The sequence below is a fragment of the Micropterus dolomieu genome, linkage group LG06, assembly GCF_021292245.1.
Source record: "Micropterus dolomieu isolate WLL.071019.BEF.003 ecotype Adirondacks linkage group LG06, ASM2129224v1, whole genome shotgun sequence".
NCBI classification, from domain to species: domain Eukaryota; kingdom Metazoa; phylum Chordata; class Actinopteri; order Centrarchiformes; family Centrarchidae; genus Micropterus; species Micropterus dolomieu.
In genome coordinates, this window is record NC_060155.1 from 23,821,397 (window position 1) to 23,848,876 (window position 27,480).

The 27,480-nt window shown below is 40.6% G+C and overlaps 1 protein-coding gene across 6 annotated transcripts in view; it reads left to right on the top strand.

Annotated features, from left to right (window-relative positions):
* LOC123972745 (cadherin-2) overlaps window positions 1–27,480 on the top strand; it is a 150,874-nt gene that overhangs the window by 98,980 nt on the left and 24,414 nt on the right. For all 6 annotated transcript variants that reach the window (XM_046052390.1, XM_046052391.1, XM_046052388.1 and 3 more), the window contains 4 exons: window positions 10,675–10,856; window positions 22,143–22,399; window positions 23,626–23,762; window positions 26,357–26,478. In XM_046052390.1, coding sequence (XP_045908346.1) covers window positions 10,675–10,856; window positions 22,143–22,399; window positions 23,626–23,762; window positions 26,357–26,478 — 698 coding nt within the window. The remainder of the gene's footprint in view (window positions 1–10,674; window positions 10,857–22,142; window positions 22,400–23,625; window positions 23,763–26,356; window positions 26,479–27,480) is intronic.

The following is a 27,480-nucleotide window of genomic DNA, read 5'->3' on the forward strand; positions in this document are numbered from 1 at the left end:
CCACAGTGTCTGCTGGCCAAGGGCAAGTTAGCCTCAATATGGTGGCAAGTTTTTTGCAGTATTGTAATCAATATTTAAATATGTATTTAAGCAAAACATTTTTCTAAGCTAACAAGCGAACCTAACACATAACATCTCCGGTAATATTAGCCTACCTAGTATAGCATTTAGTATTATGAATCAACAGAAACATTTAACGGACAAATACTATCATATAACGTTAAAGCGGAAAAAACATACAAGTAATGCAACTACTCTTACTTGCACTAGCTCAGTTGTAGGTTAGCAAACTGTCGCTACTGCTGCAGCAAAGCTAACAAAGCTAACCAGTTAGGATCCACCATCAAAAACATGACAACAAATGGACAAGACAGTACCGAACTATCGTTTGTGTGACACAGCAAAGCTAACATTACTCACCTGTTGAGCAGAAACAGAACAACCTCCGCGTTGGTTTGATTCCTTTCAAATCTCTGAGGTTTTTCCAGTATTAAACGCAGATGTTAACACTTGAATATAAACAGGTCTTCGCCTTTGCCTTTGCCTAACTTGTTTCACAATGTGTACTCTTCAGACCTTTTCCTCTTTGGCTGTTTACCAGCGAACTCTCCTTCTGGACAGTGCCTAGAGTCCAGCAATGAATCCAGCATGTTCGAATATACCGTCTATAGAACTTTCTCGCTTCCACTGCTCCTGTGCTCAGGCGCTACTGCCACTTTCTTTGTTTTATATGAGCCAGGTCTGTGTAGGAAAGCATGATCTCTTTTCAGAACACGCACAAAATTAAGAACTGTGAGGAAGTATTCACTGTGGATTAGATTTTTTTGACTCCATGCTGCCTGTAGGTATGAATGTGAATAGTTGTCTGTCTTTATGTGTCAGCCCTTTGACAGATTGGGAACCTGTCCTGTGTACCCTGCCTCTTACCCAGTGTAAGCTGGGAATAGCTCCAGCCCCTAGCGACCCTGCAACTGACAAGCAGGTATAGGTCATGGAGATGGAGCTATAAATTACTGTAGTTACCTAGATTATTTACCTACACATAAAAATGTTGCTATTTCCAGCATTTTTAATTTTTCAACTGTTTAACATGTCATAAACACAACTGTCAGGAAAACTACAACAAGTTAGCATAATTTCTACTGTGCAGCTATGAGTGTCGTTTAACAGTGAGATCAGAGTGTTTTAAGTCCCAGCTTAACTTTCAGTGAAATTCCTAGAAGTGATTCTGAGACTTTTGATAAATAAGAGCCCTGATTGTGTTACCCAAACCCACTGGCATTGCATAATGTATTCAATCAGTATAAATCACTTTGCATGAACAAGCCAGCAAAAATATTCAGTTTGGGTCTTATTGGGTTCTTTTTGGTTCTTCTCCTCCAGCTTCTCCTTCTTTAGAAAACTGTCACAAATTGATGCTTTTTGTCTCAAGAGGAAGCATTTCTCATCTTATCCAGTATGCAGCCTGCCTTAAGGCTGGGACAACACCTTGTGTTAATTAAACCCGACCTCTGGATTTGCTTTCTCTGCACCAGCACATTCTGGGGAGAAATCGAGTGTTTTGATTACTGAAATGGTTTGACTAATTTCATGTGGCTCTAATGCTCGGTTGTAGTTGCAAAGAGTAATAATGATTGCGGTGATAACCTAAACAATTAGGTAATAGGCAATAATTTCCAATAATTGTTATTCTCTAATTAAGTTTTACATCTTCAGAGCCCAAATAAGAGATGGAGGAAATGAAATGAAAAGAGAAACTAATTAAAATGGAGGTGGCTAATACCAGCGTGCTTTTTTATCCTTTTTCTTCTCTATCCCTCTGTTTCCTTGCTCTGTATTAATATTTCATCTAAAGTTCAGTGCTTTCTGCTTCAATAGACAGTAAAATCACTGCTGGAAACATTGCTCTCAGTCACATCTCTCTCTCCCTCTCTCTTTTTCTCCTTCTCACACACAGTTCTCCTTCATTCGCTCTCAGCCCCACGTCATATTTCTCAAATTTTTTCCCTCCCCTTGAGCTCCCGCCGTACATTTCTGTTTCTCTCTTCTCTCACAATATCTTGCAGGTGGAGGCGAATGTCAGTGGCGAGTCTAAGTGGTTTTAGCCAGTTCCAAACTGTACTTTCCTTTCTCTTCGTCATATCAGTCAGTCATTCTGCCAGCCAGCCAGCCATCCAGCCATCCATCCAGCCTACCACTTTCATTCATTTCTTTTCAGTCTTTTTATCATTTTGTCAGTGTGCTCCAGAGTCAGTTCATGTAAAGCCTTTTAGCCACTTGATATCATGGGGAGCTGGTGCATGCCTTCTCTTCAGAATCTTGCCGCTGGATTTGAATTTTAATTAAATATAATGTGTGAAGTATCTACATTTCTGCTTTAATTCATCCTGCCCTGAAAAGAAACATCATTGGTTCAGGATTGACGCTGGGCGGCGGACTCGACATTGTTTAGGACCTTATTGCACTTAGGCACCTGGGTGCGCCCACGCCAGCATACAAGTACAGGCATTCACATACTAATGGACTAATGGACACACACACACACACACACACACACACACACACACACACACACACACACACACTCAGGCATTACCCTGCCTTTCCACCTACTTCATATGACATTAGAACAGAGCCCAGTAATGGCTAATGGCCTAGCTCTCCGCACAAGGCAAGTTAAACAGCAACATGCAGTATTTTATATCGCTTGCCCCAGAGCTTGTATACGAAAAAATGTACACTGTTTCATTATTAACCCTATTAGCACGGAGATAGAGGGCGTCACTTTCACGTTCGCTCTCACTGCAGTCTAATTTAACCCTGTAGTGGTTTGGGAAGAATAAAAAATTCTGCCCTGACAGCGAATGCTGCTCTATTCATCTCTTCTTCCCTGCCTCAGCTATCACCCCCTCTCTCTTTCTCTAATGCTTGTGATGATGCCTAAATCACACTCTTCTCCGCCTTGATCTTCCCTTCTGTCTCTGGCCTTTTCCCATAAGCCCTCTTGAGTATGAGTGCCTGTGTGATGGACTCCCCCTAAACGGATGCAGATTTTATTCAGGCTATTTTCAAAACCAGTGCGTGCGCTTCAGCCAGCTAGACAATTTTTTAATGACTCCCCTAACTCGATGCTTTCCACCACCACCACCACCGCCGCCATCACAAGAAACACTCTGCCTCTGCTTCAGATAAGATGTGGCAGAGTCACATACTTTTATTTTTTCATTCCCGCTCAACCCCCTCTTCTCCCCTTTCCTCTCTTCTCCTCTCCGAGTGCTTTTACAGCACAGGACCCAGTCCACACTTCTTTAAAAAGTGGTTCCCCGCTGGTTTTTCACCCTCTGCCTTCCTTTCTTCTCACCCTCTCTGTCCCACTCATGTTGCATCTTTAATTTCACATTTATCTGTCCTTTTACGGTCGCCCCCTCGTCTTTCAGATCATTCCCAGTCCCCATCCCCGTCCCTCCAGCAGTTTGTCAATTTCAGCTCTTTTTCTGCACTTTTAAACCTGTATTAAACTACAGCCTCACCACCTGTCATTTCACTTCATTTCCAACTAATCCCCTTGCCAGCATGGTACTATCCATCCAATCACCTGCACAAACTGGCAGTCCCCGACCAATTGCTATGTCCCTAAGTGAGCCCCAGACAAGGTGAGAAAGAGATGTGTGGAGGGAGTCCTTTTGTCTGTGAGGCAGAGCCCAAATACAGCACAGGAGGGCTTTCGATCTTCTCTCTGTGGCACAATTATACCTAGCTCAGTGAGGAGCACCCGTATTAGTGAGACATGAAGCATTGAACCAGCGCATCCATGCTGTTTCCTCATAGCCCGTTCTAATAGCTTTACCTGTGCGAACAAAGGCAGAGGACAGATCTCATCCACTCTCTATTTTCACCTTATGTGTAATTTTATCAGGGGCCTGTGATGCTTTTTGAGGTTATTTATGTGCAGAATGAGCTGGGAATCTCTCCCTGCCACTCACCTTTTCACTATACCCTACCGCCCACCCCCACACTCTCTGCTACATCCCCCCTTTTTTTATTTTCCCCCCAGTCCATCAAAGGTGGAAATGATGTATGACTTGTGTTGCAAGCTGCTCTCCCGTGTGAGCAGAAAGCTGATAATGACTAGGTCTAGCCTACTTTGCCTGCATCACACCCCCTTTGTCACTCTCCTTGTGAGCGCTCCCTGGGTGTGACAAGTGTGTGTGAGTGCGCTTCACTCTGCCACTGTGTGTGTGTGTGTGAGAGAGAGCCTATGACAGGGAATGTTGCATCGGCGTAGGCGTGCGTTGCCCTGCTTTCACTGTACAATAGAAAAGATCAATAGAAACCGCAGTCTCTGACTTGTAAATAACTTTCCTAATATGCTGTCTCATTAGCAACATCCCTGTTTATGTTCGAGTTGTCTTAGTCTCAGCCTTCTGGTGCTGTGTCAGTCCCAGATGGTAGGCATGGTAGTCACACAACGTAAACTGGCATTTAGTGTTGATTCACTGGCACATGCTGTCCTTTTCAGTTGGCAGACCCTGCAGGGCCACGTGGGCGATGGCATAGTCTGTCAGCGGCAGAATATATTTCCTTAAAAGATTGCTATGTTTCACTTTCCTATGTTGTATCATGTAATATGATATATGATAACATGTTTGGGCACAGTTATATTTTCTTTTAGCAGGTAGTACACGGAATTAAAAGAAGTATTTGGACAGCCAAATATTATAGTTTTACATTATGTGATTTTTGATCCCGGATTTTGCCATCCAGCCACAAGAGCATTAGTGAGGTCAGGCACTGATGTTTCTGATGGCCTGGCTCAAAGCCGGTGTTTTAATTCATCCCAAAGGTGTTGTATGGGGATGAGGTCAGGACTCAGGTGTGCCGGCAAGTGCAGACCTGTCAGGTTCTTCTACACCAAACCTAGACAGTCAATTTCTTAATGGACCTGGCTTTGTGCCATGTTGAAACAAGAAAAGGCCAAACACAAACTGTTGCCACAGAGTTAGAAGAACACTTATCTAAAATATCATTATATGACGTAGCATTAATACCCTTTTATTTAAAGAGGTCATATTATGCTTTTTGGCTTTTTCCCTCTCCTTTATTATGTTATATATCGTTTTGTGCATGTAATAGGTTTGCAAAGTGAAAAAGCCCAAAGTCCACCCCAAAGGGAGTTCCCATCTCCCACAGAAAACTCTGCTCTGAACTGCCTGAAAACAGCTCCTTTGTAGTCCAGTTGCTTCCCTTTCATCCCTGTGATGACACATGGATGAAGGCAAAATGTGCATCGAATGCTCGCCAAGCGGCTAGTCTGACACGCCTACAAAAACACCGGTGGAAAAACACTGAGCTGCAGCACACACCTCACCTTTCCTCTCCCCTCCAAATACTAGCAACCCTCCAGGTAGTCAATGAACATAACGTTGTTACTGTGATGTAGAGACAGAGCTCAGTTAAAACTTTATGGATGAAAGATACATTTGTTACAAATTAATAACTCACCACTCTGAAACTCTTGCTCCAGTCCATGTTGCTAAGTAATGCAACTACTGGCTGGTAAGGGCAACATGTACAGCTGAACCGAAGCTGTGTTTACCGGCTTCTCCCGACCTGCCCTTCTCTGCTTCTGATTGGCTAGTAGTCCTTAACTAGGTACTGCACATGTGCAACTCCCAACAAAGATCATGTAGAGGCAAGATGACTCCACAGCTAAAACGAAGCCTTCAACAGAGGGTGAAAAGAGGAGCTGCAGCAATGTGCAGTATGGAAAAAAAATATGGTGTTTTTTGAAAATGAATCCATGTAAACCTGTTCTGGTATAACCCCTAAATAGGATTTTGAACCTGAAAATGAGCATAAAGTGACCTCTTAAAAAAAGTATGTCCACTTGCTTTTATAACTAGTGACATTTTAATATTACAGTGTTAGGGTTACATACCAATTGAAATGATTTCTTTTTTCTGATTACAAACTCTAAATATCATATCATGAATAAATATTACAAAAACAACAATTCTGACTCTCTTCCTACATAGTAATTTTCTCCTTTCTTATGTGAAGCGAGATTACATAAGGAATTTATGAAACAACAATGTTTCCTAGAAATTACATTTATATACTAGTAATTTGTCTTGCCAATTGTGTTTTGGGGGGAAACATAATTGCTGTCTGGATAATGTTCCCACTTTTTTTCTACAATCATGTACAACAAGTTAGTTGTGCAGCACTGTGACACTGGAGACGGGAGTCTTCTGTGCGTTTAGGCTTCGCAAAACAAAAGCACTATTGAATTTTTAAATATCAAAACAAGACTAAGATCTTTTTGTAACCTTAACCTTAAGTGCTTTGAGTGCCTAAACAAAACCATAAGATATATGTGAGAGGATATTATATTGCAAGAGTGGATATCATAGGAAAACAAATAAAAATAATAAATAATACTTTGTTAATAACCATTTAGCATATATCTTCACCATAAACATTTTGCAACTTGGTTGATCAACAATGTTTTCACATTATGATGGTAAAATACTGTCCAGGTAGCATTACATTTCTCTCAAAACATATTTTCTGTTGCAAATTGGCAGTATGTAAATGTACGCGTGAGACATGAGTTACATTAGAATTTGTGGGCTTGAAATGACTTTTACTTCAGTTGGTTTATCAAGCTAAAGAATACCATTTGTTGTTTGTGATCACTATCAGAAACTGGAGTCAGCCTATTCCATTTTTAAATTAAAAGAATATAGGTAAATTGACAGTTTTGGTGTTTGACAGAGAAACAAAAAATGATGAAGCATAAAAAAGTGTTGGCAGCGAGCAATAATGACATAATAGCATAAATTATGGGACGTAAAGAGTGATGAATAATTAGTAAAACATTCCTCTTTATGAATAACTGTTGGAGTTAATTTTATGTCTTAACTGTCTGATGGAGGCAGTGCTTATGGGCTATAGTACTTTGAAGTAACCTTATATCACTTTTCAGAAAGTACCTATTAGTCAGTAAGTTATTGAAGTGCATTAAAACCAGCCATTACATCCTGTACATTACACTTAAAACAGTGACACATGAGAGCATCTGTATAACACCTTGAGAAAATTATTGAAAAGGGAGAGGAGGAGGAGGAAGAGGAGGAGGAGGAAGCAGTTGTTCACCTGGATGTAAATGAAGTTAAGTATAAAGAGAAGCAGCCTGGAGAGCAGCATATGGCAATGGAGCCAATTGATGGCCCTTTAGAGCCATAAGGCAAGCAGTGAGCTTAATGCTGCTGTCCCACTGACTGCTTATAATGTGCGCAGAGGAAACGCTGTGGCGCTAGCTAACAGCTAACCACTTAAGCATATTTAACTCTGGAAAACAAATCCCATTTGGATGTCAGTGGTGAATTTGTGTCATTTGTGCTGTAATGTAATCTCCATTGAGAATAGGCTGGCAAAAACCTCACAGCCATTACAGCAGCAGTCACAGAAGGAGAACACTAATAAACTAATAATACATTTGATTTGTATAGAATTTTTCACCTCAGACAATAAAACAGCAATTTATACAAGCCGATCAGTTAAACGTGGAGATCCTAGCTGGGAAACAACTTTATTTAACTAGTGACATTTTAATATTACAGTGTTAGGGTTACATACCAATTGAAATGATTTCTTTTTTCTGATTACAATTACAGAAGGAGAACACTAATAAACTAATAATACATTTGATTTGTATAGAATATTTCACCTCAGACAATAAAACAGCAATTTATACAAGCCGATCAGTTAAATGACAACTTTATTATAAAAAGCAGCTTATTGAAAAGTTTAAAACTATTTCTTTCACTGTGGTTTCATCGTGATCAAGAAGTAATTTGGTGTGGTGGTATGAAACACCACTAAATATCTTATCTTACAGATGGACGTCCTTATTGCAAGGGTGACACTTTGTTTCAGTGTGAATTTGTAGTGGTGTTTATGTTCTGTACGGACATTAGGGTCAATTACTGGAAGTGACTTCCAGACAAGTAGCAACTTAATCAAGGATACCAGGAATAAGAACCAGTTGTTTTAAATTGTGATTTCCTTTACTTTGCTAAAATAATTTTTTTTCTCCAGACTTGTCATAGTATGCATCATTATAGGGAGCACACTTTTTAATACTCAAAGGCTTTTGTAAACTCTACTTTATTTCCCCCAAATGATGATGAAGAAAGCTTGTGTAAAACTACCGGGGAAATTAAGTCGGTCCTCACCAGAAACACGGCGGCATTGGTCTTATAGTCTAAAACTCCAAAAGCCCAATTTTTATGTTTTCCAGACTTGTGAAAACTTTCAGCCACGCACATAGATTGATGTTGTCGTATAGCTGCAAAACTTCTTACAACGTGTCCACACAGGTGGTTGACAGCACTATGCTAGAAGAGCAGCAGCCTTTGTCAGGGTCTCCAGTGGATGTGTTCAGGCATAGTGCTGAGAGTAGGTCACCAGTGTTTTGGCAGCACTTAGAGCCCACACTTGCACTTTTAAAATAGAAGAAAATAGACCAGAAGCGTAAACTTTCGGTCACAGTAAAATGTGAGTAAAAGTCAACCCTTTATGTGGTATCCGTCAGACAGCTTAAAAAACGCAGCCTCATTCAGGGAAAAGGTTGTGTGTACAAGCCATCTGACTTGCACTCCGTTTCTTACTAACAGTCAAGGTTGGTTTTGTTTAACTATAACAATGATTATTCTCTGACCTGGACAAAGTAGCTTTAATCAGGGCCGTAGCTACCACAATGAATACTGAAGTCCTGGGCTCCGCATTTTCTTTTGGGAATTATAGCAACTTAGGGGGAGTTTGCATTCTCCAAGTAAAACGTATGATATGTATTTGTTTTGCTGATTCCAAGACATTTAGGCTCAATATAAAAAATAAAGAAAGAAAGAATTCACTATTTGTCCACCAGAGATTTAGTGTAGCGATATCTTTGAAACAGCATTTACACAATTTGCAGAAAGTGTAATTAATTTCATAAATATAATATAGAATGATTTTTGTGTGTGTGTCTGGGGGTTTGTTGTGTGATTGGGGGACACTTCTCAGTATTTCTAAAACATTTGCTATAGCTTATGTTTTAATTGCTTCACCAACTTCACAAAAACATACCCATACAGGTGTCAGATCAGAAAAAGCAGAAAATGTCTTTGTAATGTGTAGGGGTATAGGGGTGAAGGGGGTGCAGTTGATAAGACGCATGCCTTTGGTGTGCTAGACCTGGGTTCAATTCCCCACTGTGACACATCCACCAAAGTGTCCCTGAGCAAGACACTTAACCCCTAGTTGCTCCAGAGCTATGTGACTTCTGACATATATAGCAATTGTCGCTTTGGATAAAAGCGTCAGCTAAATGAATAAATGTAATGTAATCTTTGTAATGGTCACTGGCACTGACAAATAACTCACTTAGTCTTTTGGTTGGAGGACAGAAGAAACATGTAAGAAACCCTTTTAGAAGTTATTATTTAGCCTACATTACAGATTTGACATCAAGAGACTTAAAAAGACAACAGTCAGACACCCTGAGTGATAACTTTGGTTGATGTCTGAACTGTAATCCTGATCCACAAAGTGAAATAACCTCACATCTCGTCTCGCTGTGATGTCGTCAGATTTACAGAATTCGTCTGACTGTGTAGTGGCCCAGATACTGTCTTGTTGAAGTGCTGGCTATCTTTTATTCTGTCAACCCAATGTGTTTGTGCGATGTTGTTCTCGCTCACATTTACAGGTCTATCTGATTCCCTTAGCTTTAGCTGAGCAGATAACAGCTCTGTTTGAATGAGCCTGTCTGTTCTGTGTGTGCGAGCCAAATAGTGATATCTTACCTTTTCCCCTCGCTCAATTTCTTGCTTTCCTACCATACTTATTCTTGTCAGTGTAGCCGGTGTGACTGTGTGTATGTGTTAGGACGAAATAAAGTGGTATAGGTGGATATTTGAATTTATGCGTGCATGCGCATCTGTGCTTTCAATGCAGTAATGAGAGTTCACGTTGTGTCTGGTATTTTCATCAGATAGGTGCATCGAGTGAATCATAAGAGAAATGTACTGTGTGTCCCTATAATATAAATGGCAAAGCCAGCAGAAAGACTCTGCTGATGAGCTGCTTTAATGGGCCCAAACATGATGGCAGCACACATGAAAGAGCTTGTTATCATAATTAATACTTATTACCAGGAGGAAGGAATGGACGACTCAGAGACAAAAAAGTGGATGTTCGTGACGAGTAGTTAGCGTATGTCATCAAGTTCAAATGTTTTGTGGGAGACAGAGTAGCTTTTTGTCCCCCGTAATCTTTGCTTTTTCTTTATCTCCTCTGTTCCTTCAGTTTTTTAATCCTAGCTTCTTTTGATTTAACTGTTTTTTTTCCAGCAGGTTTCCCAGCTATATTTTACCTTGCTTTTAATAACAATCTCAATGCCGAGCGCTCAAACGCAGACTCTGCTTTCTCTTCTTTTATCTTTTGCCTTCATCCTCTCAGACCAGTTAAATTAAATGCCGCCTTATCTGAATGAAATATTGTAAATATTGGCTCAGCACAGGTGGAGAACAGACAAAATTAAATGTTTAACTGGCAAATGAAGTTTATCAGTGCATAAAAACAAACAGCGCTTCCCTAACATGTGCCGTCATGTGTCTCTCTCAGGTATGTGGTCCTTCTCCGTTTCCGAGTTGGCCATCCCGGGGGCTGAGATAGGGCGTATCTCTGCAACTGACGCAGACCTCGGCGAGAACGCCAAGCTGGAATATACCATCCTGGAGGGGGAGACCGGGGACACGTTCAACATCACGGGAGTGAACCAAGAGGCGGTCATCACACTCAACAAGGTAAGGGAAAAATGACAGAGGGGTGGACAGGTGGTAGGAAGGAATGAAACTGAGTATGAGTATGAGTATGAAACCGTGTATGTATAATGAGAAAGAAGGCAGCTAGATGAGGTAGCACTATTGGAACATGTACAGAAAGGCGTTGGTTTGTAAAGGGAAAAGGGAAAAGGACAGGACAGGAGAGGAAAGTAAAAAAAGAACAGATGATGAGGGGGAGGAGAGGTGATCACACAGGTAACGTGGGCAGGTTTTTGAGAGAGGAGTTTTGTTTTGTCTATGAGCATAGCTAAAAACATGTTGCCTAAGCCCATTAACCTGGAATTACCTGGAAATACACAGAAGCACTGTATAAGCCCATAAGATTTGAAATTATTCATCTCTCAGCAGCCTTTTCAGTGAGGATTGTAAAACATGTGATCTATATTCATTTCACCTTTTTTCCATATTTGACTCCCATCAGGTGAGAGAGTTTTGATGGGTTTCTGACAAATGAATTTACTGCTTGAGTCACTGTGAACCAGCCTCCTTTTTATCACCATTTCCATCTATTTACAGCAAACATAAAGAAACATCCGTATGAAACTCAATCACTGTATGACGCATCCAAATGCAATGTTTGCAGCGGCTGAGTGTAATTTGCAGCAAAAATGTTTTGACCAGTTTTGACTGCTGCCTTTCAGCAAAGGTCTTTCTGTGCAGAACATTTGCATGTACAGAAGGACCAATGACGCTCTGCCTTTACTTCCTGAGTTCAGATGGCTAATAGTTCCCTTTAGTGTAATGCTAGATGATTTCAATTTCAAACAGCCATTCCCTAAGCTGCCTGTCATCTCCAATAATCACATTCTTATGAAGATGTGTGTGCACAGTGAAAGTGCTGACACCAGTTCATTACCACTATGGCTTGTTAAAGTACATACATGTCTGTGCCAGGAGAAGGACGGGGGCCTCAGTGCTCACATGTAATATAGACTTAATAAGAAGGAGGGCACTGTGTGGGAAGCATGTCTGAGATATGACGCTTTCATTTCAAATGAGCCCTACAGACATGCTTCAGAGACTTCAATAAAAGTACACTTGTGTCTCCATTAATGCTGTCAGCCACCTCTCTGATCTATGGGATGCCTGTCATGAGAGTGTGTGCTTATATGCTAATTGTGTATCCTGTGTAATAAGCACTAGACAGCCTGATATATGCATGCAGATTCAAGAGTAGAATGTGTGTGCACACGTGTGTATGCTGAAGTATCAAGGACATGTATGATGAGGCTGATCAATTTGCAGTTATTAAAGAATAAGGCTTCTATATGCTTTTAATGTCAACAAATTACATACAAAGAACAAAATCAACAATAAATTGATCCTACTAACAAGTATTGTCTAACTTGTTTCCAAAGCCTGACACATTATTCCTCTGTGAGCTCTTAAAACACACAACAATGAGCCGTTGCACTGGGTGTTCCTTAATTACCATGAGCACGCACAGGCTAGGAAATTATTTAGCTTTCTTTTAGAGCAAATGGATAAGTTTTTGTGCCATTTTTCAGATTTACATCTTCAGTAATGGACAAATAGGCTTGAGCAACAAGCAGTGAAGACATAACGTATTATGAGACAGACTAACGCATTGTTGGTTTTGCTCCTTTCAGGGGATTTATTGACTGAAAAGTATAAAATCTTTACCCCATATCGTTTAAATATTAAATAGCAGCCATATTGTCGCCAGCTGATATGATGGAGGTTTGTAATAAGAGGAATAAAAGGGCTTTGTTTTTGGAAATGTTATTTTGTTTAAAATTTTATGAGAGCTGCATTTCATTGTATATGATTTTTTCAATTAATCAATTAATAATTTTATCTGTAAAATCAGAGACAATTAAAAATGACCATTACAATGTCCCAAAGCCCAAGATGGTTTCTTCCTATTCTTTGTTTTGTCCAGCCAACAAAGATTGAAACCATCACATTTTTGCCATTTATACTTGATAAATGACTTAAATGATTAGGTGATTATTAAAAATTTCCTCCAGTTGTAAGACATATGAATTTACTTTACTCTTAAAGAATAATTCTGATGTGATATAAAAAAGTTTAATTACCGCAATAAAAATTCTTTATTGAGTTATTCATTCAAAATGATATTACATTACTACTCGTCCATCATCCAGAATTCAAATATGCAAATATGGTTCATTTCAAAAGTGTAACTGTTGGACACAAGAAAACTACTTCACAAAAAGTCAATTCTCACTGGATGTGCACTTGAGGTTTCAGGCTACCACATCCCATCTGTGTAAGTTGCATTTGAAACCACGATTGGCTTCCAAGCTAATTGTGATGTCACATAACCCACAAGTGTTAAACTGAGATATACTGTAAGGAGACCACAGACAAATGTTCAGCAGTTGAATGTGAAAACAGCCTTCTAGAGTCACACTTGTGCATTATTCTGCACAATAAAGCTCATTCAAGTGAAGTCACAATAAGCAAAACACATTTTTAACTTTAGCAGGCTTTAAAAGTCAATAATTCAGCACGTATTAATGAACCTACTAATTGTTTCATTTTGTTTTTTTCAACTTTTTATTGGATAGATGGAGTCAGACATGCTGTTTCATACACATACATCCTAGAACACTGTATCTCAGTGCTATACAATAAAAAATATATCTTCAAAATTTGGCAGATTTTTAAGATAATTTTGAGAAGTTGAACTTGAAGAAAATTGTATTTAAAATCCCATATTAGTTAAGCCCTTGTGAGTTTTGTGTGTTTTTGCTGTTGAGCACCTGAGTGCACAAGTATTTGTTTGTATGTTCTTGAAGTCATGTAGCCATACACACTGGTGTACTGTATGTGCACTCAGAGAGTGTGTGTGAATTTATCGCTGTGTCAGTTCTCAGCCTTGGGTTTGAAGGATTCGTTAAAAACAATCCGCACCTGGAGGTGCTGTGTAGAGCAGGATTTCCAAGTCCGGAATGAACTCCTTTGAAGAGTAGCAGAGAGGCAGGGAGAGGAATGGATACGGTAAGAGATGCAAGAAGAAAGAAGTCGAAGCCGAGGACCCAGGAATGAGGCGAAAGAGTAGGGATGAAGAACGAAAGAGGAGCACTGAGCGAGGAGTGTTAAAATGAGGTCCTGAGAGGCAGTGACAGCAGAAAGTGCAGTATAACAAGAGAGTAAGAGTATGAAGGAACCAGAGAAAGATATGCAAAGAGGAAGGGAGAGAGATGCAGAGACAGCAAGAGCTGAAAAAATCAGTGACAGTCTTAGAGAAATTAGCACAGCTAGAGACTGAAAAGCACAGGGAGGTAGAAATACCCATCCAGAAAGACAAAAATGAAAAAATATATAATAAAATAAAATGGGAAAAAAAATGCTAGAGATAGGGACATAGGCAGCATGGCAACAACAAGACGGAATTAAAAAGTGAGAGCAGAGAGGGAAGAGGGGGAAAAAAAGAGCAACCTGCTGTGTATGAAAGGAGAATCGATGAATTCAGCACGTGCTGGGCCACTGGCAAAACGGGTGGGAAAATGACATGTAAACAAATACAGCAAACACCTCCCACCCACAATATTCACCCCATTGGATTCCGCCACAGCAATCTCAAAGACACAAACAAAATGTACAATTAGTGATTCAACATGGCCTCCTTCATGCTGTTTTGTGTTGCTTTAATCCCTCTACTAAGGCACCAAGGGAGGCACAGACATAGATTAGACCAGGATTGCTGCTATGGGTGAAATATTAAAACGGAAGACTCACAGGTTAGGTGTGGGTTCATTTTATGCTGCTAGCCATCTCTCAATATAAAGGTGGGTGTGCTACAGTAAACTCTTCACATGAATAAATAAGATTTGACTTGAATAGGTTAAAAGGGATTTAGCCTTTCAGGGTATCCACGCACAACTAATGAAAAACATGTAAGATAGGCGACAACTAATAGAATTAAAACAAACAAAGCGTAAAATTAGCGCTAAGCTCCCCCTCAGTTTCCACTTCGTTAAACAAACAAAAAAATGAAGCTTCCATACTTTTTTAAATGCATATGTTTAGGGTGTGTTAATAATAACGCACACTGCCCAGTGTACATTTTCCGGAGTCAGAAGGGTTTCAAACTGTGAAGAAATTTAACGGGAACAGGATGATTTGTGTGCCCCCGGAGAAGGAAGGATTTCCGACGCGGAACAATTTATGTTGCCACAGAGTTGGCCTTGACCTTGCTGGTCATCTCGCTGCTGTGGGCTGAATCTCTTTAACCGTTGACCTAAGATGCACATTCCCTCACTCACACACACACAGGCACAGATTCACAGAGCGGGGATGCACACCTACACAAGCGCCAATAAACCACAGAGCGATATATATACTGAGGCACACATCAATATAACACACTTGACCTTGCAGCTCCCTGTGTTTAAACTGTGAGGAATGAGGGAAAAGAGCTGCAAAGAGGCGCGAATGCTCATTTAAGGACGGAGAAGGATGCTGCGCTGTGCTCGTCTTTACCTCAGCATGATGTGTCAGATGGGAGGTGGGTGGTAGATGGGGGGTGGAGGAGGGGGGCCAGGGTTAACAGCAGATTAGGAAGAAATAGAGTCAGTAGATGGTGGAAGGAACTGGGAGAGAAAATGTGATTACAAAATGGAGGAGAGGGAGAGGAAGGCAGACAGAAGAAGATGAGAAAGACGTGCCTATGAGCAGAGGGAGGAAGAGAATACGGTAGAGCCATGGAAAGGCGAGGGTAAGGCAGGGACATACTAGTGAAGCTGGGTCATTAACAGCCTGCAAGTCAGGGTGCCGGCTGAAGCCGCCTGCTGCTTATCACTGCTTATTTACTGTCAGTCCCACAGAGACCCCCAGCAATAAAAAGATTTCTCTCCTTCTCCCATTCTTCCTTCCTCTACCCCCTCCACCCCCTCCTCTCATCATCAGCTCTGTCTCACTCCTTTTCGTTACTCTCTCTCTGACTGATCTCCACACACGTCCAAATATTTAGAGCAGGGAGACACACAAGCTATAATGCAAGTAAATGCAAACATGCATGTACACACACACAGAGCCTCCCCACTCCATCTCTCGCTTGCTCCCTCGCTTTGTCCTCGCTCTGGTTTGTGTCTGGAGGCCATGTCAGACAGTGTGTGTTGTTTGTCTGTGGCTCTGACTCAGCCCAGGTCTGCATTGTTCAAATTTACACACACACATATGAAGACACACATGTCCAGGCTGGTACATGTACACAAAATCAGCCACATACTAACGATCTAATCACTTGCTCTCTCTAGTTTCTCTTTTGTATTATTTTTTTCTTTTATTCTATTCTTCTCTGTTCTCTTTTTTTCCCCCTGACTGGTCAGCTCCGCTCCGCTGCAGTTATTTACTTATTACATATTGCTATTAATGAATGTACATATTGCTGCTAATAGATTTTTGATACAGCATATGAACAAGGCCACAGTGTAAGTAGCAGGTAATTGAAGAATTAGCATAACAGTCTCAGTAGCTCCTTGACATTGCTCTGCAGCAGTGCCCCCTAATGGCCAGAGGATAACATTTATGGAAGCCCTAGCTGATGGTTGAGGTTTCCTTGAAATCAATAAACTAATCAAAGTCTAATCAACTGCCACACAATGAAGAGCAATTAGAAGAAAAGGAAAAGACACAAAAAGTCTTGTCATCACGTTGAGCTGAGGAACGCACATACTTAACATGCAAATCAGACATGTGATGATTTAATAAAGGCTCAGGGTGTTTTGATTGGGAGAGCATTTATAACCACTGATGCAGCCATATACACTTTAAAACAAACTAGGATAATGCTGTGATTTCATAACACCTCATTAATCATTTATACTGTATTTAATAGCATGCATATAACAAAGTCGGATCACTAGATGCAACACAAAGCATGTCACAACATCATTAATACGAATCCAGCAGCATCCCAATTCAGGAGGTTCCCTTTTGAGGTATGTTTTCGGGGTGCTGTGAGCTGTGTAAGCCTGCTATTTGTGCGCCTTTTATTCCTCTTACCTAGGGGACAAGCTAGCTCGCGCATGTGTCAGTTTGTCGTTATTATTTCCATATGCTCTCACTTAAAACGGCTGGCTAATCCTCGGTCACACGCCAGCAGCGCGCCCAGGATTATCTGTGTTTGTTTTTTCACATGGAGGAGAGATTGTGTTAATCTCCTCAGAGGGAAAAAGGGAGAGAGCGATAGAGAGAGACAGAGAGAAGGAGAAAAAGACAGACCAATGTCTTGCTCATAAGTTGAAAAAAAGGAAGACATGGGACATCTGAGAGTGAAATAAGACAGACGGCAAGAGACAAGTGACAGAGGGAAGGGAAGACGGCAGAGGAAGAACAAAGTCAAAAGGGAGATTTAGTCTTTGTTCTCTCAACTCTGCAGTTGTGCTTGTTGGCAGAAATGTCCAAAGCTGCTTTTGTCATCAGACAAATGTGATGTATGATCTTGATTTACAACGCACAAAATCAAGGAAGAACTCAAGCTGTCAAGGACAGCAGGGTGTTGAACACACACAAGCATGCACACCAGAGACCATACACATACACACTCGTAGGTGAGCACAAGTATGCATATGTTCACTTGCTTTCACAATGAATTGAGATGAATTTTCTCATCTTCCATCAATTACAGAACAGTCAAGGAGAAGCGCCACCTCTGTGATTTGAAGCCTCACCCTGCAGTGATGTACATTTCTTATAATGCATGCCCACACACACTGACACAAGAGCTTTCTCAATCGAGCATGTATGCCTATGGGTCGGCCTCTTTGAGTAGAGATGTATTATGTATCGCCAGTCTAGCATGCAGGTTAGCTAATTAATTTCTGCTAACTGTGAAGCGAATTTAAAAGGGAAATTGTACAGAGAAATTTGAATTTCAAAACGGATTGTGGGAGCACCGCATCGCAGGACAGGAGAAGGTTACACTTGTAGAGGGTGTGGGGGTGTGTGTCTTTTTGTGTGTAAGAGAAGGGCAACATTAACTAGAAATGGGGGCGGGGGGGTGTAGATCTAGAGCTCAAGATTAAGTCTTTGAATTGCTTGTTTTGTCCAACCGACAGTCCACAATAGCAAGATAATATTTTATGAAACTGAGACAATCAGCAAATCATCACGTTTGAGAAGCTGGAACCAGTGTATGTTTAAAGAGTAAATTATTAAAGGATCTTTATTGTCCAAGTGTGGAAATTTTTCTGGCTGGTTAAAAAAACGCATCATTAAAAATCACTATACAAGCAACACAACATACACAGTACAAACAGTAACGAATATGATTCCAATGTAGGGACATATTTATGAATTGAGAGAAGTTATTGCATTTTGTATGAAAGACGTAAATGTTTTTGTAAATGTTCTTAGTCGCTGAAGCTGCTCTATAGCGCCTTACAGAGGGCAATTTCATAAATTCATTAAATACGTGGTGTACAGGATTTGATGCAATTTGTCTAGCTTTTTGTTAGCCTGTGTTTTATATATACGTCTCAATTGTTTCTGCTCTTTCCCAATAATCTTAAAAGCTATATTTGTGATTCTGCACAATCTGTTTTTGTCCAGACCATGTAGGCTATATATGTTAAATTATGTAGGCCTATATAAATTCAATTAGATTTAGAACACTCTCTAAAGTATTCTTATTTATGTGAGTCCACACATGAGTCCAATTTCTGGATCAGGTACAGACGCTGCATTGCTTTATTAAAAATATACTCTCTGTTGGCTGTAAAACTTACAGTATTTAAACTCCTCAACCGTCTCAACAGGCTTATTGTTAATCAAAACAGGAGGAAAAAAAGGACAGGCACTGTGGTGGCTCATGATCGCTAGCTCCTTAGTCTTCCTTTTGTTAACATAGAGGACACTGAACTCACACCACTTAGTAAGCTCTTCAATACCTTTAAGATATGTTGACTGTTCAGCTGTGTCCTCCATCTGCATAAGACCAACAACCACCATGTCATCAGTATATTTATACAACTGGCAGGTTAGAATTCTTAATCTGGATTTCATTTGTGTATAGAGAAAACAAAACAGGTAAAAGCACACAGCCTTGTGGTGCTCTTGTGTGTTTGTACTAATTACACTTTTTTGAGTTAGCATATTAAATGTACAGTCACTTCATCTATTAATCCTCATATTTTCCCTTTTCCAGAGAAGATCCAGTAAATCTGTCCTCCTCATGTTCACACACACACACCTCACCCCCTGACAGATAAATGCACCAATCAGCTCTCAGCTGTGTGGACAGTGTGAAGCATGAAAGATTGAGAGCATGCAACTGAGATTAGCAGCAGTAGTAGTAGAAATACTGCCTCTACTTCTGTAAGATAGTAGTTATTACAAGAAGTAAAGTAGCAGCATTTATGGCAAATATATACCTTATTCACATCCCCCATTCTGTCACTCTCCTCTGCCTCTATCTCTATAGCCTCACTATGCTAATGTTCAGCTAGCAGCTCAAAGGGCATCACTGGAGACTTGGGGGGGGTCTGAAGTCACTGTCACTGCTTTCTATTTCGGCCAGTAAGAAAGACCCTTAGGATTGCGCTACTAAAACACGAGCCATTATTATTTCAAGTTTATTGAACAGGGACCATGCGTTATGAAACACTGACTTCATGCTTGAAATCTGATGCATTACACAGAGACATAGCTAAACAATTAATTTTCATCCCCAGTCCCTGGACCAGTTACTGGCCAGTATGGACATTGTTCTATAAATTCTTGTAATATCTAGGTTTTAAAATGGCTAAAAGACAGCGGGAGAGATGAACATGGGAGTGTCAGCAGTCAGAGGGTTTAAATGCATGTTTTGAGTTTGTGAAGGTTGCATGTTCAAGCTAAAACAGGGGCTTAAGTTGCTTTTTAAGGTATGTCTTTATCATGTTCAACATGCCACCAGAGCACACTGTGTGTGTGTGTGTGTGTGTGTGTGTGCACAAGAAAGAAAAACATGGAACAAGGGTGGGGGCTGTACTGTGATAAGTGCTTCCTGTTAAGGGGGAATGAGGAAGAAAGATGAGTGTGTATGTTGTGGTTTGTCAGAGCCGGTGCCCTGTCGCACACACTGGAGGAAAAAATGATGGGTAGCGGGTGACTAGGGGGGTGGGTGATGGACTGGGTGAGCTAGCGAAGGAGGGAAACGGAGTGATGGAGTGCTGGATGGCGGGAGGGCAGGGGGGTGATGAGTGTGTGCTCACAGTGTAAGTGACGCCTCTCCTCTTCAGACAGATTGTCTCGCTCTCCCTGTTAGAGAACCTTTTCTCTCCATCTATCCAGCCAAACCTCTCTCTACACACACACTCTCTCCATCTCCACAGACAATTCTTCTTGTTTATTTATTTTTCCTGCAGAGATATTCCCCAAATTGCCTACATTTCGAAGTCTTTCAAATTCGCCCTTTTCTCTGCATAATTTCTAATCAATCTTCACCTCTTTCTAAAACTGCTGATTTTCTGTGAAGCAGTTTATTCTGGTTTACAGCTCAGAGAGAGGGAAGAAAAGAGACGGAGAAGTAGAAAAAGAGAGATCTGAAAAGAAGGAGAGCGCGCAAGCAAGAGGATATCAATATTCCCACTGCCGCTGGGATCCTCAGAATGATTTTTTTCCGACTGTTTGAATCTGACAGCAAATATTCTGCGTAGTCAAGGAGCCTATTTATCCTCTGTCCAACATGGTTCTATGTGCCAGTCACACTGAAATGATTCATATACACGCTTACTTTAGGGACACACACATACTGACATAGGATCTGAGGACTCATATGCTCAAAAGAACCACTTGTACCACACACTAATACCTCAAACAGATGTTCTGAACCAGACAAAAACATGTTGCTTTCCTGAAATTTAATCAACAGCAGGTGATTGGCAGGGTGTGTGTGAGACAGTGGATGTATGTGATTACCTGTGTGTGCCTCTGCCCTTGCTAACAATCATCTCGGCAAACCCGATCAGAGGCTATCTCGTCGCTTTGCTGGTGGGAGTGTGGCACGCAATCACACTGACACCTCAGACAAATAGGCTTCATAACGTCTTTGTAACAAGCAATCATTGGGGCCTGGGCCCCAATCCCCAGTGAAATCTCTTCTACCTGTGTAGATGCAAGGATACAAAGGTATTTTCAACACTCATAACCAGGTCTCCATTGTGATAGAAGAGCCGCCATGGTGATGGAAATGATGTTCTAAAGGAAACCGTTTTTATGAAAAAGTATGTGGTTTTCAATTTCATCGTAGGAAAAATCTATTTGTATATGGCACTTATTTGTCGACATCGCAGCTATGCAGCACAGCAGACACTCTGCACTACCTCTGAATGTGAACTCCAAATCCATAATGTATGTTCACACAAACACATTTGTCCAAGTTTCACTCCCACATCGTTTCATAAGGTCTACAACTACTCCTACCAACATGTTTGTAACATTCTAATGAAACACACTACCTGCCAGGTACCCACCAACACAGCTCCAAGCGTGTTGCCAACACGCATCAAAGAATGCTGGAGCTAGATAAAATGTTCAATGCAAATACCACCACTACATACCACTTGCCTACATCCATCTGTGCTGTATGTAGATAGCATCACAAATCTTACATCCTCCTATGAATACAGCATCAATATTCAACTTCACGGCAGTGAACCCTGCAGTGTTAGCATGTCAAGAATATCTCAACATCAGCTATAAGCAATGTCTAACTAACATCCAAACATGTAGTTACTTCACTGTCGGCGCTCTCAAGAATCCTTTCAACTCTTTGAGCATCAGCAATCTCATTGGCAATGCTGTAACATCAACACCTACTGAATGTCTTTTCCTACTTCACACAAGCCCACCATCTAAGCGTCCACCCACAACAACCTTCAAAAGTATCACTTCAAATATCCAAACATCACAACATGTAAGGTAACCGTAGTATTATTCACTCCAAATCCTTCTCAGCTGATTTTGGATGTGACCATTCTCTAGCCTCTGTGAGCTGTTATCTATTAGAATAATGCATTATTTGCCTTCTCTGTGCTTTTGATATGTAATTTAGCAGTCATCTGTGGAAATTTTAGTATTAAAATTGGACCAAAGGAAAGCACAAAACAGTTAATTGGATCTGACGTTTGTAACAGTGACATTTGCCTAATTTCTTCCTATTAAAAAGTGTCACAGTGGTGTAAGTAAATATCTAAACCTTGGATGATTTTATACTTCTACATTACATATTTTAAACCCTTCTAACTCACCCATCTCCGTTGTCCTCCCCAGGCAGTAGACTATGAGAGCCGGAGCTCCTACTCCTTTTCTGTGGAGGTCCTCAACCCCATAGTGGATCCTCGCTTCTTGCGTCGAGGCCCCTTCAAGGACCGGGCCTCCATCAGAGTAGCAGTGCTGGATGCAGACGAGCCTCCGAGGTTCTCCCGAGCCCGATACCACATGGACGTATCTGAAAACTGTCCGCCAGCCTGCACTGTGGGCCGGGTTAGCGCTGTAGACCCTGATACTGGTCTTACTAACAATATCAGGTACAGTAATAGGCTTCTGTCATCATTTAGCATGTAAAATTTCAGTGGTACAGTTAAATTTCCCATAAATTTCCCTAAAGCTGGTCCATTATACTCTTTATTGAGAATTGTCAATAGTCTAGTATTAAATGAATGCTTTGATGTTTTGAAAAATGTGCTAATTTGCTTTCTTCCTGAAAGTTAGGTAGCCAGCTAGACTGGCTCTTTTTGTTGAGTTAAACAAGGAGATATCACTAGAGGTGCTGGTAGGCGTGGTTTGTTACATTTGGACAGAGCCAGGCTAGTTGTTTCCCCTGTTTCCAGTCTTTGTGCTAAGCTAAATTCACTGTCAGCTGGCTGTAGCTTTATATTGAGCATACAGATGTGAGAGTGATATCAATCTTCTCATCTAATTCTCAGGGGGAATGTGATTAAGCACATTTCCCAAAATGTTCCTTGAAGTATTTACTGTGAATTAAATCATAACAATACTGTTACTGTACTTGCTGAGAGTTATCTATCTTAGTTAATTTAATGTTGAGAGTGTAGGATTTTTTAAAATATTGATTGCGTAATCTCAGGCATAAACATTTTTAAGCGAGAGATATATTGTTTCCTCAATTTAAATTCAAACTCAGAAACAAGACTCAACAGTAAGAGCTAACCAAATAAATATAACCAAACTTCAACTAACCAAATGCCCACTCAGTGTTCTCATGAGCTGACAGTAACCACATATTTCTTTAGGTTCAATCCTTTCACTTCTGCTTGCAGTAGGTTTTATCTCAAATATTTTATATATATATATATATATATATATATATATATATATATATAATATATAGTTTGGAGAAGGGAGGCGAGTGATTTATCTGTAACATCCACTGAAAGCCGTGTCGCAGTTAACCAGCAAAAGTGCTAAGAGTGAGTGTGTGGGGAAGAATGATAGTTGGTATATTCATAGAGATATTTAGATAATCGGTGGCACTTCAAAAGAACTCTTATCAGCTGCGATAATCTCCCTATATTAATTCTTTGGCTATTTGAATGCAGACTTCCTTATCGCTCCCTCACACACTTGCCCTGTCTGCTTCTTTCACGCTGCACCCCACTACCGTCTCTGCTTGCTTCTCCCTTCCCTCTTTCCTTCTGTACTTCTCTCTGCCCCTTCCTAAATTCACTTACATTCACCTTCCTTCTTTCAACACAACTATCTTTCTCCTCCCACCCTACTTTCTCTTTTCCAGGTTCTCCATTGATCCTCAGTCAGACCCAGAGGCTCTGTTTCGTATCAGCCCAGACACCGGCCTCATTGTGACAGCCATGGAATTGGACCGGGAGCGCGAGCATTGGCACAACATTACTGTCATCGCCACCCAGAGAGGTCAGAGGTCACTCTTTGTACGCCACTTCACACCAGGATATCATTAGAGCTTGTCCATTGGATTATGTCTTTTTATTTAAGGCTAAGTCTCTTAAATCAAACCAGCATTATACCACCACTGACACCTGCACCCACTGTTTAGCAAGAGGGTGTAAAAGATTTAAGGAAGTGTAAACTGTATATTGTACGGTGTCTGAAAAGCACACTAGCCAGTTTGTGATGCACTTCACTAAGCGGCTTAACACTCAAATCATCAAGCTATGAGGGGAATGGAGACAAATAATTTGTAACATCTTGCCTGAGAAACAATCGATCTGTGTTGTGTGAGTTATCTGATGCTGCAATGGATCTGTTCTTATAAGGATTCAGCTGGAAGAATTAAAGCAACCAAATCGAAGACAACCATTGCTTTATAGATACACTGTGGCTGCAAAGGAGAACGGTAAACATCTTTCAAGCAAGGATACCCAATTTCAACAGAAACTGAGGCATTTCAGAGGTTATATTTCAATCATAAAAGAGACCACAAGTGAACAAAGACAATGAGATGAGAGATGAAAGGACAATAACAAGGTCCATTTAATGGCTATTCTGGAGCTTTCAGTCATGATCAAGGTGAGGTTGTTTTGTCGACTGCTATTTCTAAGTTCAAGAAAAGCATTAGCCTGGATATATTGTATATTTTTGTTATTGTCTACAAATGGCATGGAAAGTGCGTCTCTCAATACTATCTGTCATTCCCAAACTCATTGTTACTATATTATATTGTACTGTATATTGGAAAAAAAGAGCCATATATATATATATGGCTAAATAAACAGCTAGGCAATGTATTTTTAACAAATGTTTCTCAAATAGAAGTAACTAATGCATTTGTTGAGGACTGTTTATCAGCCGTAGATTAATACACATGTGGTGCTCTAGTGAGTATTTTTGACAGCAGGATGGTGTATGTGGGACTGACTCAAAATAAATTACAGTATCTATGTTTATGATATGACAAGAACATATCACTCAATGAAAAAGTGTGACCTTTATATTTTTGGACAACCATGGAGCTCTATGATAAGACATATCAGGCTTTGGATACACAGACAATACTTATTATTGGATCAATTCATTGATCATTTAGTTCTTTTCATGGGATGTGTTGACAATCTAAAAATCTGGAACATCACCAATGTAGATCCAAAGTCATGAATCATCGTAATGGTCAAATGTGGTTTTGAAGGCACTGAAAAATGATGTCTTCCTATGTGTGCCAGATCTGTAAATGAACAGAAAATGCTCATACACTTACATGTATGGGTCATTTTGGAAGGCAATGACAAACAACTTATTTTATTGTTCAGTTTAAAATTAGCACCAGCCTTCTGGTAAATCCTGGCTAAGTTCTAACAAGCCATTATTTGGATCCTTTTCTCAGGCCCTAAAAAACAGCCACACAGGTTGGTCTAAAAGTGAAAGTATTATTGGAGAATGCTGTCCAGTGGCTGCTGTGTGCAAGGAAGGAAAGTTGTTTTCCTGCCAAGTCTTGCTCTGGACCAAGTTAATCTTTATTTAAAATCTACTCAGGGCTCCTTGTGGCAGCAGAGTTGGTAGGACTGTGGCAGCAGCACAGTGAGTGCCTGTCTTGAATAATGAGCTCTATGTAATAAACAGACTGTTGGAGGCTATGTTGACATAAAGCACAGTAGGAGTCCTGCCATGGCCACAGGCAGGCCAGCTCACCCAGTGGCATTACAGGAAGAGCTCATTTTAGGCTTTTCAGCGATGGGAACCGGTCGCTGTCATCCATGACAGTGTTACTGCTCTAGGTTTGAGAACATGATGTGGGAGTGTGTGAGTGTGTGTGTGTGTGTGTGTGTGTCTTATTTTACAGAAAGTGTGGCCCACTGTGTTGCAGGGTTGCCTGCTTAGATAAATGAGTGAAGATGTGTGCTGTTGAGCCTGGATTGTGCCTGAGCCTGACACAAGAGCAGCCTGAAATGTAATGGTGAATGTTCAGCTTAGAATATGATTCTGTGCGTTTCAAGCGTGGCTGTGAGAACTTCATGTTTGAGTGTGTGTATATCCAAGTGAATGGGGTGTGGGAGACCCTCTGCCAATCCATTTAAACTGCGCCCTTGTGTAACTGCATGCAGATTGACTGCTTTCTGCATCCCTCCTCTGCTCCCTCTCTCTATCTTTTTCTTAGAAACAGACACACACATACATACTTGACGCTGTGAGATCCTTTGGCTAAGAATGGAACAGTTTGATGTGGAAAAATGCGACTGCTATAGAAGCATCTGTTGTACTCCAGCTTGGAGCCTATGAACTGTAACACAAGTCAAATGAAACCAAATGTATCACTACTGTATATTTTGCCAATTGTGTGGTCGCTAATATGATCTGAGTGCTGTTGAAGTTTTTGGACAAAGACTGAAATGCTTGATATCACTTACAGGGACAATTGAATGGATATAATGGAGCGCGAACGTGCACCTATCTGTGGTGCAAATTAATTGTTTTCATATTTTTAAATACAGCTGTCTATAGGCATCTGCAGAGTGCTGTATTGTAAGCTGCCTGTTTCTGATTTGCTCCATCAGACAATCCCAGCCAGGTGTCCAGAGTTCTGGTTGCAATAGAAACATTGGACCTGAATGACAATGCACCGGAGCTTGACAGGCAATACACAACGGCTATGTGCGACTCATCCACCATCGGGCAGGTCAGTCTGTTTAAATTACCTTTGATGTCAATTAATTTGTCTGTATGAAGATTTCTGTTCCAGGAGTACAATGTAAAGTCCCTATGTGTACAAAATGAATTTTAATAGCATCTTTCACATTACAGTGCTGGAACAAGCTGTTGTTTGTATGAAAATTGGTGCACGCAAAAGGATCTGCTTTTGTTTTCACACTTCTCCACTTTTGGGAACAAATTCTTGGAACAAAAATTATTTGGCACTCCTCATATGGTGATACTAAATGCAAGTTCCAGGTACTTTCAAGGGTTGTCAGCAGTGCTGAAAATTGTAATTTGTCAAGAAGACACAATAGAACCTAGTACCAAAGCCTCACAAGGTTTTTAAAAAGTTAACGTTACGGGCAGCCCTAGGTTATTGTTGTTTACTGGTTATCAGCAAATGCTAGTATGCTACTACGCTAACCTAAGATGATGAACATGGGAAACATTATATGAGCATGTTAACATGCTGACGTTAGCATTTAGCTCAAAGCTTAATGCTTAGTACAGCCCCACAAAGCTGAAAACATGGTTGAAGACTCTTCTACATTCAGACCACTTAGTCTTAGTCTCGTTCAACGGCGTCGCCGGGTCATTTTTACGGGGCTTTAGCCCCGAATGTAACTCAACAGCAGCAACAAAAATATTTTCCATGTTAATATGCAATAATCTTCATGACAAAGTCTGTCTCGCAGGTCTTCAAAGAGCAGAGGCTACTCACAATAACTGATACATTTTGTTTGAAGTTCAGGTAATGTGACCCCACCACCGTTACTCAGCCTGCCTGCATTTAGAGAGAGCATGAGAGAGAAGAGAAAGAGAGAGAGCGAAAGTGCATTGCTCACAGCTTCAAGGCTTCTCCGCGACTTCTGAATTGCAAAATTGTAATCAGTATATTTAAATATAAATGTTGTCAGCCAGTGTTTAGTCAATGTATTAACACAAACGGCTAACAGTCCCTGCACAGTAGTGAGAGAATATCATG